Raw genomic sequence first — 13,651 nt, 5'->3', positions numbered from 1 at the left:
AGCAGGTCCTAGAATCACTGGGAGTCTGAGAATGGTATGCATGTCTGTGTGTGAGTGTGTGTGTGTGTGTGTGTGTGTGTGAGTGTGTGTGTGTGGTAATGATGAAATGGCAAAATCTAAAAGGAAGTGATGGTGCCCAGCCTGTATGGCTTAGTGGTTGAGCATCAGTCTGTGAACCAGGAGGTCACAGTTTGATTCCCTGTCAGGGTATATGCCTGGGTTGTGGGCTGGATCCCCAGGAGGGGGTATGCAGGAGGCAGCTGATCAATGATTCTCTCTCATCATGGATGTTTCTCTCTCTCTCTCCCCCTCTTTCTTCCTCTAAAATTTATTTATTTATTTAAATATTTTTTAAATTGATTTCAGAGAGGAAGGGAGAGGTAGAGAGAGATAGAAACATCAATGATGAGAGAGAATCATTGATTGGCTGCTTGTTGCACTCCCCCTACTGGGGATCGAGCCCACAACCCAGGCATGTGCCCTTGACTGGAATCAAACCCGGGACCCTTCAGTCCACAGTCCAAGGCTCTATTCACTGAGCCAAACCAGCCAGGCCCTTCCTCTAAAATTTAAATAAATAAATAAACAAATAAATAAATAAATGGAAGTGACGGTGGTCACTTAAAAGCATACCTTCTCCCCACAAGTGCTTCAGACACAACAGTCAAGGATCATCTTATAGCTCCCCCCTCCTCAAAACAAAGACTAAAAAACTCTGTGCAACTTGGCAAAAGCTGTGTGGAGTACTTGTCAATTGCAGTATTAGAACATCTGCATTGCAAAACCAAGAATGTCCAGTTCGGGTTTGGCACATAGAGGGGATTTTCAAGGCTTGGCAATTTCTCAGTGCGGGCAACAGAAGAAACTGTCCAGTGTTGTGAAAATCACTCCCCCTTCCCTCATGCAGAATGAGTTCACCATAGCAGCATGCACCTTCTACTCCACTAAATAGAACAGGTATGTTTCTGAACATATAGAAACAAATGAAATCACTTTGTAACCCTACAAATTTAAACCTGAAAACGAGCTCCAGGGAATGAACTACAAGAGGTTCTCAGGCAGTCTCAGGAGGGTGACTGTTGAGCTTCATATAGACAAGTACACGATAATCCTACTTACAGGGAGAACAAAAAATCCAAACTAACTGAGAGTAAAAGGATGATAGTTGAAATAACAGTTCATCTTTATTATTTGCTGAGTACCAAAGCATTTCTCATAGATTATCTCATTTAATTTTCACAACAACACTATAAAGGTAATTTTCATTATCATCTCTGTAAGAGGCTAATTTGTCAAAGATCAATATGTAGCAAGCCGTGGCAGAGTAAGGATTCATGCCCAGGCAGTTTAATGTTAAAGCTATGCTGCTAAAACATCCATCCATCCATCCATCCATCCATCCATCCATCCATTCAACAATTATGTGGATTGCCTACCAAATGCTGGGAACTATTCAAGGTGCTAAGATACATCTATGAACAATGCAAAGGCAAATACATGTCCTCATGAAGTTTACATTCTAGTGGGGGAGAAAGACAGGAAACCAGACTAATAAATAAAATATAAACTAGGTTAGATAGTGATCAGTGTTAAGGGAAAAACTACACCAGGGGGGAGAGACAAGTGTTTGTGGGAGGGTCGATTCTGAATAGAGTGATCAGGCAAGGTCCCACTAAGACGGTGACACTGAGTAAAAATCTGAGGAAGTAAACCATGCAGATATCTGACAGGAAGAACATGATAGGTAAGGAAACAGCACAGATGAAGGCCTTGAGGAAGGAGAAAGAGCAGCCAGTTTTAGAAATAGCAAGGAGTCCAATGTGACTTGGACAGAGTGATCTAGGAACACAGCAGGAAGAGGTGAGATCAGAGGCAGATGGGACCGGATCTTGTCGGATTCTCCAGTGGTTCTTAGGATTTTGTCTTTCACTCTGGAGTGATGCAGCCATTTGGGTAGGAGCAGAGGAGGGACATGAAATGACTTAGTTTAAACAGGATCACTCTTACTGCTCTTGTCAGGAGTACACAGATGTAAGGGGAACAAGGATGCCAGGAGGGAGGCTGCAGCAGTAAGCCAGGCAGAAATGGGATGGCTTGGACTGGTGGGTGGTGATGTAGCAAGGGCTTCAAATCTGGGTTTATTGCGAAGTCAAGAGTCAAAGGATTGGGTAACAGGTGGGATGTGGGGTGTGTGAGAAGGAGCAATCAAGGATGACTAAGGTTTTTGACCTGAGCAACTGAAGACTGGAATTGACATTTTTGGAGATGTGGAAGATTGAAGGAGGAACGTGTTTTTTTTGTTTGTTTTGTTTTGTTTTTAAGAAGTGTTGTTTTAAGGGGTTATCAGGACTTAGTTTGAGACATGTTAAACCGGAGATGCCATTCAAAAGTGATGGGAGTGGCAGGTCTGGGGTTTAGGAGAGAGGTCCATCAGGACTGGAGTTACAGGCTCTGCAAACTATACTCTATTCCCTTAGAGTAATTGAAGACACTGGCCTATGTGCAATTTCGGGGAAATGATGACTGTATAAAAAATACCAGAACAGTATTAAGAAAAATCAAATTTAAAAATCACCCATATTCTGCCACCTTAAACATAGCTGCTTTAATTTATCCACGTTCCCTTCTGTTTTTGCTCACATGCAAACAGAATTTTATAATGTTGTAAAAGCTTGAAATAGATACAATTTCACCTTTTATTACTTAACATGATCCCATAAGCATTTTTCCTAAGAGGCAGATTAAAAAGGCCAACAAAGTGCAGAGAAACCTTTCAGAAACAAAAATAAAAAATCCTACTTTGGTACAGTTTGGTGCTCCTACAGCTGGTATTGTGTTTATTGGGACTTTTGTGGACAATGACTCTCTCTGGAGGTGAAGATAAGCTGGGACCTGAATGATGAGAGCTGGCCATGCACCCAATGTGGGGAAGGGCACTCCAGGAAGACAGACAGCAAAAGAGGGAAAAGCATGTGTTAACAGGCAACAGGAAAACCCATTAAGAAGGGTTGCTGGCAGATTCATTTTAATTGACAAACAGAAATTTATTTTATCCTTTAATTTTTTAAAAAATGATCTTTTAATTTAAACGACAGAAGAGAGCACACCCTACCTCTAGGATTCTCTACCAAGGAAGAAGAAGCCATATGGAATAACTTAGAACATGGTGAACCCTGGCAGATTGCAGTGGTTCTTAAAGGTTCTGGATCTGATTTGTGCATTCATCCTAGTCCCTCACCGGGAACTAGAGTCCAGTCCCTTAGTTTTATAGAAAAGGCCGAGGGTCTAAAAACGGTAAACGACCCGACCAGTGCTAGTCTTCAGTTACTTTATAGAGGATTTTGATTAGGGTTCAATTAGCTCTGCCCTCCACATCAAAGACTCAATAAAAAACAAACAAACATGATCCCATGCACACGACTCCATCTTGGAGAAAGCCCTTGTTAGCTGGGAAATTCCTCACCCTTCACGGGCTCACCTGCCAATCATTTGCGTAATTATTTACTCAAAAGCAGTAAAAACAAAAAAAACAAAAACCGAGAAAACTACCGCCCCAGACTCGCGAGGGGAAGGTGGGGAGCGGTTCTATGCTTCCTCCCAGAGCCAGCAGAGGGAGCACCAGGCAAGGTTTGTGAGCCGCGCCTCCCCACACCTCCTCCCCCTTCCTCGCCCAACTTCCCCATAGCCACCGCTTCAACTAAAAGTGACCATTGACCTTTCAAGCTTTTGAGCAGTGATGCAATAGAATGGTATTTCAAAGAAAAATGGTTATCGAAATTTTGGATCCGGGTTTCCCGTGAATGTTAATGGTTTTTAAAAAGTAGGTCACATTTCGGGGGGGCGGGCGTGCGGGCGTGCGGGCAAGGAGATGAGTTCCAACTGAGGCCAGGTGACCTCCAAGCGGGTGGGAGGAGGTGAAGGGTCCCCGAGCCGGGAAGAAGTGACTGGGATCTTTCTGAATTCCCGGTGCCTGGGCGCCAGCCCTGCAGGAAATCGCAGAGACGCGCGCTCTGCGGACTGCTGGGATCGAGGCTCATCGCCCGGCACCACTCAGGCGCGCGCGTAGGAGAGCCCCCTGGGCAGTGCGCTCAGGTGAGCTGGGGGCGCCCGGCTGCAGGAGGGAGACTGTGGGGCGGACTGGAGGGGGGGAACCCGGCCAGGCAGGTGCTAGAGACCGCCCGGGGGATGGAACGGAGAGCGGCCAGCGCCGCCAAAGGAGCCGCGGGATGCCTTCTAGGACCCGAGCCGAGGGCACCGCCTCCGGCCCGCTCCCTCCGGCTGTTGGGCGTGGGCACCGGGCGCTGGGCTGGAAAGGGGCCTCCCCACCCCATTCAAGTGTCTTGCAGGGAGGGGCCTTTTCGGGGACACCCCCCCCCCGCCCCCGTCTCTCTGGCGCGCTGCTCACAAAACGCGCGGCCTGCAGGGTCGCGTGAAGGGACAGAGGGGATAAGAAAGAGAAATCCCCGCCGAGGGGCGAGGATGTCTGTTATTCGCTCGATCCCGGCTCACCCCTGGCACGGCTGGGGGACAGGTTCTGGCCGCCAAAACGGGGGCGATGGTGGCCGGGGTGTTCTGCGCGTCCCCGAACCGCCAGGAGTGTGGGGGTCGGGGTGGGGCGGGCTCCCAGGCGGCCGCACCGCGCGGCCCCACTCCCGAGCGCCAGAGCCCGCCTCCCCTGAAGCCTGCGCAGTAGCGCGCTAGCCTGTTTGAAGCCGCAGCCGGGGCCGCGGTCACGTGGGGCGAATTCCTGGAAAGTTCCTGGAAAGCGGCCTCCGCAGCAGCCGGGCGGGGCGCTCGGAGCGCGGACGCAGGAGGGAGGTGGGGAGCTCGGGAGGTGCGGGGGGCCGGGGAGCCGCGCGCACACGTCGCTCCGGGGACAGGCGTTTAACTCTTGCCAAGTCTTGCCGCCGCCGCGGCTCGCGGGCTCTGGGCTTCCCCTGAAGCATGAGCCTCCTCGCCCGCCGCCACTGGCGCAGCGCGGGCCGCGGACAGTGCGCACCCGGGCTCCGGGCGCCGCGCCTCAGGAGCCTCTGTGCCCGCAGTCGAGACGCCGGAGGAGCTGGGGCCCGGGCTGGCGGCAGGTACTGGTCCGGGGAGCCCGAAGGCTCCGCCCCAGCAGGGTGGCCGGGGAGGGCGCCGGGCACCGCCGCGAGCGCCGGGCGGCCTTGGCTTCCGCAGTTTAGAGCCGCCTGGGGCAGAGAGTCCGAGCCGCGGTTCTGCCCCGCTGCCGGGCACTACCGCCGGCTTTCTCCGTTTCCTTCCCGGCGTCGGGAAGTCTCCAGAGTGTTTTTTCTCTCCTAAACTGCCATCCAAATTAATAATCCTCCTGATAACCCGATCTCCCGCTCCTTTCCACTCTCCTGCCTCCCGCCTCGGCTCCTTACTCCTCCCTCTGTCCTTCCCACCTCCTGGGGCGCAGCCGGAGGGACACCCTGCAGCTGCCCGGGGAGGGAGGTGGGGGGTGCGAGCCCAGCAGCGGGTGTCGGAGCCCGGGGGTTCCAGGCGATGGTCTCCGGGGCTAGTGTTTGCCCGCCGCGCTGAGCACTCCGGCCGCCGCTGCCGGTCTCGTCGCATCCCCGGCATCTCGTTCCCAAATTAAAAGTCAACAGGGAGCACTCAGCGGCTACCCCTCCTTTCCGGGGTCCTTCCCAGCTTCCCCGCCCCGGGTCCGCTGGGGAGGCTGCCGGGTGCCGAGACGGCGGCCGAGGCCGAGGTGAGGGCTCAGCTTGGGTTGCCTCGCGGGTCCAGCGGCTCCCGCTGCCGCCTGCTCTGCCCGGGCTCGGGCCCGGGCTCCGACCCCCGCGAAGGCTGCGGGCTGCGCGCTCGGGCCGATTCCTCGACAGCGCCCGCGGCGGCTACAGCGGCAGCGGCAGCGGCAGCCGGGCTCCGGGAGCGGCCGCCACGGCCCCGGCGGCGCCCCCCACCGTCGCCCGAAGAGGAGGGAGGGGAGCTAGGCCGCCTCCGGGCTGGGGATGCGGCTACTCGAGCACCTCGGCGCTCCGGGCGGGTGGCTCCGGCCCCGGGAGCCCCGCGGCGCCGGAGGGCGGGGAACCGGGCTGGGGCCGGCACTCTCTCCCGGGGCTCTGCGGGCGGTGCGGAGCGTGCGATGGGAGTGCAGTTTCGAGAGCTGCTCTCCCGTTCTTGCCTTTGAACAGTTTTTCCACTTGCCCTTGACTAGGGCATATCTTACCCCTGTGCCTGCAGGTGACTCTCTGCTCTTCCATTCCGCTGGCCTGCGGTTTCCGCGAGCTGCCCTGGGCGGGAAGACACCCGGTTCCCCACCCTCATCCTGTCTCTCCCGCCCCCTCCCCGCACCCCTCCCTCTTTTCAACTCTGGCGCGTCGGATCCCGGCTCTCTCAATCCTTCTGTCTCTCGAGCTGGGCCTGGATGCTGGGGGTTAAATGGTGCCGGAGCAGAGACGCGGAGGAGTCCCCGGGATTTTCCACGTCGCCGCCTCCCCACCCACACCCCAGCCAGGGGTCCAGTTCCGACTGACCCAACCCCACTCTTTCTCTTCGCAGGCACACTGTGGGTGACCGCGCCTGCGGGGGACTTTGCCATCTGTCCACCAGGGCCTGGGGAGGAAGAACCAGCAGCTCCCCACCCCCTCCCCCTCCACCACCATTTTGGATACTCCGCAGGGACGTGTTTTGGGGTTCCCACTGACTTCCAGGAAGGACTCGTGCCCTCCTCTGACCCCTGCTCGGGCGGCCACCTGTGTTCGCTGTGGTGACCCTTTGCTCATGACCCTGCGGTGCGTCGAGCCCTCCGGGAATGGCGCGGAAGGGACGCGGGGCCAGTGGGGGACCGCGGGGTCCGCGGAGGAGCCGTCCCCGGAGGCGGCGCGTCTGGCGAAGGCCTTGCGGGAGCTCAGCCACACAGGTAGGGAGCGGAGCGGCGCGGCAGCCACGCGTGCGCGAGGGGGCGCCTCCCCAAAGGCACGGCTGGGGGGCTCTGCGGGCGGGGGGCGCAGCTGGGAGGTGGGGACGAGCTAGGGAAGCAAAGAACGAGATGGAGAAACGTGCCCTCCTTCCCGTCCCCGCCCCAGAGCCGGGGACCGCGGCGAGGATGGGTTCTTGGGAATGTGAAAGGAAAGCGGTTCTCGAGAGACTCGGGCCCGAAGGAGGGCGCGACGAGGGGCTCCTTGGAAATTGCCCCTCAGGGCGCTAGAACCTGGAACTGTGTTCCGCGCTGCTCCGCGGCTGGGGTCGGCCCTCGGACCGCACCCGAGCTGGAGAAAGCTCCCGGCGCCTTCCTTTCCGTGCGCGGGCGCGGGGCGGCGAGTGCCCGCAGCTTCTGCCGCATCCGGCTCCCGGGCGGAGCATCCGCCGCCGCGGAGAGTCTGGGCGGCCAAGTCCGGGGACCGGGAGGTCGGCGCGCGGCGGCCGCCGCGGAGCCCCCGCTGAGCGCGGCCCTCCGGGAGGTCTTTCCAGGGCTGTCCCGCGCCGGGCGCGGCTAGGGAGTCCCTGGGCATCAGAAAGGAGAAAGGAATGGAAAAAAGAAATTCTGGCAAACCTTGCAGGCTTACAACATCGCTGGATCCTAAAAGCTTACGTTTGGGGCAAAGTTGAAGTTTTGGTAGCGTTAGGAAGAGGGGACTCGGTCCTCCCTCGCGGTTGTGCGCTTTTCGTGCGGGCCATGTGCTTTTCCCATCGGCTCGGAGGGACCGGCAGATTCGGAATCCGAGCCATTTTTTTTTGAGGGGTGGGGGGTATTGTTAAAACTTCTTCAATGCAGAATGCCTCTGAGTCATTTTTTGCACACGGAACGGGCCCGGAGATGGTGCAGGCAGATCAAATGGGAATGCTGGGGAGACCCACAGGCAGTTGGAATTGGGTTTGAATTAGGGCAAAGTTCAAAAGATTACAAACTTGAAATACTAATTATCATTTGGGGTTTCCCTCATTTCTCAATGACTGATAAGGAAGTTGTAATTGAAGCAGCAAACAGAAGCTATTGTACCTAGAACTGCGTTTTTAAGACAAGTAAATAGCAGTGCTTTCTAGGGCTTGGAACAGAGATGCAGCCATTGACAGATTTGGGGAGACGAAGGGGACACCAACCATCCAAAACCGTGTTTCTGTTTTTCCCTCTTGGAATTAGTAGAGTTCAGTTTTCCACTTTTTAAGGGCACGGCTTTTATTTTTAACTTCTGATTTATTTCTAATTTACTTTGATTTCACTTGAGTGGTGCTGGAAGCATCATGCTTTGTCAGCTAGTGTGTCATGTTGCAAATGTTCTTTTGTTTCATTCAGAGAAAGTCTAGATACCTTAAAGAACAGCTCTAGAAGATTATTAAAAACAAACAAACAAAAAAAAAACAAACAAACTGGCTCACACTTTGTGTTCACAAAATAACATGGACCCACATTTTCGTTAAATTTCTACCAAAAGTATTTATGGCAGCCTCTGGTAAACTTTCACACACTTCTTTTTAGAGCTAGGGAAAAAAAATGTTGTCAAGTACTTGCCCCGTTTAAAACATTATAATAACAATTTTACCCTCTTTTCTTTTTCTTTTTGAACAAAACCCCAGGTTGGTACTGGGGAAGTATGACTGTTAATGAAGCCAAAGAGAAATTAAAAGAGGCACCAGAAGGAACTTTCTTGATTAGAGATAGTTCGCATTCAGACTACCTACTAACAATATCTGTTAAAACATCAGCTGGACCAACTAATCTTCGAATCGAATATCAAGATGGGAAATTCAGATTGGACTCTATCATATGTGTCAAGTCCAAGCTTAAACAGTTTGACAGTGTGGTTCATCTGATCGACTACTATGTTCAGATGTGCAAGGATAAGCGGACGGGCCCCGAAGCCCCCCGGAACGGCACGGTTCACCTTTATCTGACCAAACCGCTCTACACGTCAGCACCGCCTCTGCAGCATCTCTGCAGACTCACCATTAACAAATGCACCGGTGCCATCTGGGGACTGCCTTTGCCAACAAGACTAAAAGATTACTTGGAAGAATATAAATTCCAGGTATAAGTGTTTCTCTTTTTCTAAACATGCCTCATGTAGAGTATCTCCGAATGCAGCTATGTAAAAGAGAACCAAAACCTGAGTGACTGCTCTGGATAACTACACGGAATTCTAAGAACAGCTGAATCAATCTAACCTACATGTGTGACTAGGTAGCTAGGTCAAGTCCCCTCAGATATGTTCACCTGAGAAATGCTTCCCTTCCTCAGGCTAAGACCAGCTGATCCTTTTAAGTTAAAAGTTAAATGTCCCAAGTAAAGGCCGAAGTATTTTGATCAGAGGTTCCTTTCTCTTTGGTTGAAGGTCCAAGCACCAGTGGTAGAGAAAGGGATAAAGGACTCCACAGAGGAGAACTGAAGAAGAAGGGGAAGGAACCTGACAGGCTTAGCTTCCATTTTATAATCCTGGTGATCCGAGTCTATTTTGGATATGTTATAGTTCGCATTCTAATGTTCCTAGGGGTTTTGTTGATCGGATATGCTTGTGAGTATTTATCCTTCATTTTATGCAATTAACCAAGTCAACCAAAAAAAAAAAAAAAAAGACCATGAAATCCTGTATTTGTCTTTTTACTACATGTATGAACTCTTTCATGTGAATGAGTACTGTAGTAATCTATTTTAAGAGAGCCTTACTTCAGAAATATTTCAAACTGGTGCAAACGGAAAAGACTTCGTCTTTTCCATTAAGGCTAAAGACAAGAATGTCATGCTATACAGGTGCAACCCAATCCCGGTTAATAAAACCATGTAGATAGAGACATTTTACCCTTGGAAATAGCTGTGTCCCGACCTGTTGCCATGGGTTTTTTTTGGAAATGGCTTTAGAAATTTCCAAGTTGTCCTTGAATTGTCTGACTATGGACATCAGCAGTTGTCTCCCTTCTACCATGTAGAAAACTTGGGACTTAATTTTCTTCCAGATACAAGGGGATACCTGCCTGTTTTTCAAAGTGTTTATTTACTGCTGTTACTATTTGATTAGAATGTATTAAATAAAAACCCTGACTTTTACAAGTTGCGCTTATATTACTTTGAATCGTAGAAAACATATACTTTCATGGTAATAGAGGGTTGCCATAAAAACTTATGTCAAGTGGAATAAGCCAAATATTCAGCAAGACGTGAGGCCTTTCTTGCCCTTCTCTGAAGCTATGGGTCATACTTGCCCTTTGCGTTTTGGAAAGCATGGTTTAGGAACTACAAGACTTGCCAAGTGGCCCTTTTACAAGTTGAACAGGCATAACACTAATGCCCTTTGTATTTCCAAAAACATGGTTTTGAAACTACAAAAACTGATATATCCTAGTTTTACGGGTTGAATAGGCATAATACAAAATAAAGTTTTATGGCCTATTTATTTTTTTTGCCACATAGGCTCATGACTGTTGCAAATGTACCATCTTTTGGTGTGCGGACATTATTCATTTGCCACCTTAAATTTTTCCTGCATAGCTACGTATAATGGTGTATCACTGGGAAGGTGAGCCTAGTGCAGTGGTCGGCAAACTCATTAGTTAACAGAACCAAACATCAACAGTACAACGATTGAAATTTCTTTTGAGAGCCAAATTTTTTAAACTTAAACTTCTTCTAACGCCACTTCTTCAAAATAGACTCGCCCAGGCCGTGGTATTTTGTGGAAGAGCCACACTCAAGGGGCCAAAGAGCCGCATGTGGCTCGCGAGCCGCAGTTTGCCGACCACAGGCCTAGTGTATTGTGTGTGTCCCAAGTGAATTATGCTAAGACAGAAGCATATAATTTGTGCTTATAAATGATAGTAAAACCTGCTTAAATATTTTCATGAAGCTCTTGAGAAATGGTTTTGTGCCTGTGTATTCAAACAGCAGAGCCAAACACGAAAGAAGTTAAGTTGTCCTTTAGGAAGAATTCATTTGTAGCCTAAAAGTTAAAGAGCCATACTATTAGGGTCTAGTCTATGATCAGGGGTTAACCTTTTCATTAAGATGTTCAGGTTCTGTGCATTCCTTACTCTTTTTCTCCACTGAAAACAGTTGTTAGGTGTGGAATATTTGACTTCTCTGACAAAACTTCCACATGGCCAGTGCCAAAGGACTTTGTGGGATTTCTTCAGCGTCCTGCGCACTTCTGTTCTCATGGTTTCAAACACTCTGCAGTTATTGAGAGCTGGACGCAGTAGTGGGATATGAGCACCTGTGGAAAGTTCTGCATTATTGCTAGCAAGTAACTATGAGACTGCAAAGACACCTCAAGTGTTCTGTGGAACTTGCCTTACATTTCAATCTTCTCTATTTCAAGTACATCGATAAGCATTAGGGGCAGTCTCTCTCTCTCTCTCTCTTTCTCTCTCTCTCTCTCTCTCTCTTTCTCTCTCTCTCTCTCTCTTTCTCTTTCTCTCTCTCTCTTGTTTTTTTTACAATTACTAACATTATTTATTGAGTTCATTCTGTGCCAGACTCTTACTCAGCACTTACATGCATTATCTCATTTAACCCTCACATAGACTGAATGAGCAAAGTACAGTGATCACAGGAGGTACACTTCTAATTTGTGAGTGAGGAGGCATTCCAGGAACATACTAGCCCTTTTTATTCTTGGAGAGGAATTACGAAGAGCAAATTGCTGCGATTTCTATATTGATCCGGACGAACAAGTAAGAGCAGGCTATAAAAGGAACCCTCAGAGTTTTTATTGCCGCCTCAACCAGAAAAGTATAGGTACCGTAATTATCGTGTTGTGCTCTGTGGGATTTCAGTCAGCTGGGGCCCGTGGGTTTTCTCCTGGTGCAGGGGTGGGTTGAGAGGGGGTTCACTGTTTTACTTGGTGGCTGGTACATAATGCCAGTTACCAATTATTGGTAACTCCATTTTATAGCCCATTGAACAAAAAAGTTAAGATGCACACTTGTCTAAACTACCCTCAATGGAGCCAAGAAAAATACCCAGGGATCTCTTTGCAGGGCAGTTTTGGACATTAGTAAAGGTATGTATTATCGTTGTTATTGTTGAAGAATGTAGGATACAGGACTTAACATGTCTCCTCGAACTTAAAATACTTTGATCTGAGTTTCCATCGGGAGCAGAGTTGAGGCAGTGGAGTTTTTCATTCTATCCAAGTGGGCACTGGAGGCTGCTTTTTAGGGAGTTGGGTTTTTCTGTTTTGTTTGTTTTGATTTTAGGGCTTTGGACTGTGGAGAAAAGGCCGTTCAGCTTATGAGCTGAACGTTTTTTTTCTGGCGTGTCAGTAAAAAAGTCTTGACTTCATAGTAATTATGTAATCCAAATAGGTAAGAGAATGGGACAGTTGTTTTGGAGTGTTTATTTTCTTGGGAAGGATTTTCTCTGCTTTTAGAAAATTGTATCCTGGTAGAGGGTAAGAGACAGGGACGTCATCAGATAATCCACGGGATGGAATGTCCCGAGACAAGGCTGTGTTCTGCTCGCGTTCTGCGTGGTGTGGGCAGGCGCAGGGCGGCGGCGGGTAAGTGGCTGTGGTTACATCGCACAGCTGGGCCCAGGCCGCGCTTGTCTCCCAGGGGTCCTTTCTGGCCTCTGGAGCAAAAAAGTGATGTCATTCAATCTCGGCCTTTCATTTACTAAGGGGCCTTTGTATTCTCCCACTTTTCCAATCACGTATTTTAGTTTTGTCATTTTACCTGACGAAGACTATCCGACCCAGGGAAGTCAGGAAATTTGCATGTGTATGCACACAGGAACACACACATAACCCAGCAAATCAGTGGCAGAGTCAGCCAACACGTATTTTAACAGTTTAGTATTTGTAAAAACTGTACCCTTCTACTCTGTTTAAATTGTCAATATTCTATCTTGCTACCTGGTAAGCCCTACAGTTCTTTTAACATCACAGTTTTCTTCCTCTGAAATTAGCAGGCCTTTGGAATACTATACAGGGTAATTCCAATTCTTGCCTCCTTCCACCCTGCCTCAAATAATCGGCTTCTGCTGGGCTTCAGGAAGGCTTGATCCACATCAGAGTTTTGCATTCATTTTAACTCGTCAAGGTTTGTAACCTATTTGCTGTTTTAACATCTAACAATCTGCCATCCTTGCTCTTTTATGATCTCATTTCTGCCTCTGCCAGATGTGACTCACACACACGGCCATGTCCGGGTGACCGCCCACCTCTTTTCTCGCTCATGGGCACACTGGCACAGTTAAGGCCTGCCTCACTTTCCCCCTTTTGTGTCATTAAGCTGCCCTCTCAGCTCTGACACAGCTCTGCTGACCATATTACACTTCAGTGAAAGAGGGTCATTATATTCTCCCTGAGTTGGGTAACTCAATGATTTAGAATATCTTGAGATTAAATCTGTCTCCTACTCTCTTTGATTCTTTTCAGATTTTGAAACAAGTAGCCAGGCTCAAATACCAACGACACTTTTGTTATGTGCATGCTTTCATTTTTTCTCTCTCTAGTATCAGGCTCCTTCTTAAGTTGCAGTTCATTTGATTGGAATGGAAATGCCCTCCATTCCTTCCTTCTCCTTGTCTATATGTAAGAATGATTCTGTGATAGTCCTGTTTCACTCCTACGTAGGCATATATGTATTTTTTATTCCCATCTTTACATATTTTTTTCTATGTGGCTTGAGTTCAGGTTACTTAACCATCTTGCCAAAGCCAAGTAACAGCTGTTGCTACGGTAGCCTTTAAAAGCCC

General features: G+C 49.5%; 1 protein-coding gene across 2 annotated transcripts; it reads left to right on the top strand.

Moving 5' to 3' along the window:
- Positions 1-4,827: 4,827 nt before the first annotated feature.
- On the top strand, positions 4,828-10,033 carry SOCS2 (suppressor of cytokine signaling 2). Of its 2 annotated transcripts, none has more exons than XM_008143760.3 (3): positions 4,828-5,081; positions 6,523-6,883; positions 8,539-10,033. In XM_008143760.3, the coding sequence occupies exons 2-3, from the start codon at positions 6,745-6,747 to the stop codon at positions 8,994-8,996; spliced, it is 597 nt and encodes a 198-aa protein (XP_008141982.1). In that variant the 5' UTR covers positions 4,828-5,081; positions 6,523-6,744; the 3' UTR covers positions 8,997-10,033. The 2 variants fall into 2 exon arrangements, with proteins under 2 accessions (XP_008141982.1, XP_028004354.1); XM_028148553.2 differs by lacking the exon at positions 4,828-5,081 and adding an exon at positions 5,669-5,713.
- Positions 10,034-13,651: the final 3,618 nt, after the last annotated feature.

Source organism: Eptesicus fuscus, chromosome 7 (genome assembly GCF_027574615.1).
Source record: "Eptesicus fuscus isolate TK198812 chromosome 7, DD_ASM_mEF_20220401, whole genome shotgun sequence".
NCBI classification, from domain to species: domain Eukaryota; kingdom Metazoa; phylum Chordata; class Mammalia; order Chiroptera; family Vespertilionidae; genus Eptesicus; species Eptesicus fuscus.
Note: the sequence above shows the minus strand (reverse complement) of the source record. Positions and strands in the feature narration are given on the sequence as shown.

What these genes read in the sequence shown, in the direction of transcription:
- SOCS2 (XM_008143760.3), top strand. Translation starts at nt 6,745, where the DNA reads ATGACCCTGCGGTGCGTCGAGCCCTCCGGGAATGGCGCGGAAGGGACG. An exon ending in GCGGGAGCTCAGCCACACAG is followed by an intron (nt 6,884 to 8,538) that starts GTAGGGAGCGGA and finishes ACAAAACCCCAG; the next exon opens with GTTGGTACTGGGGAAGTATG.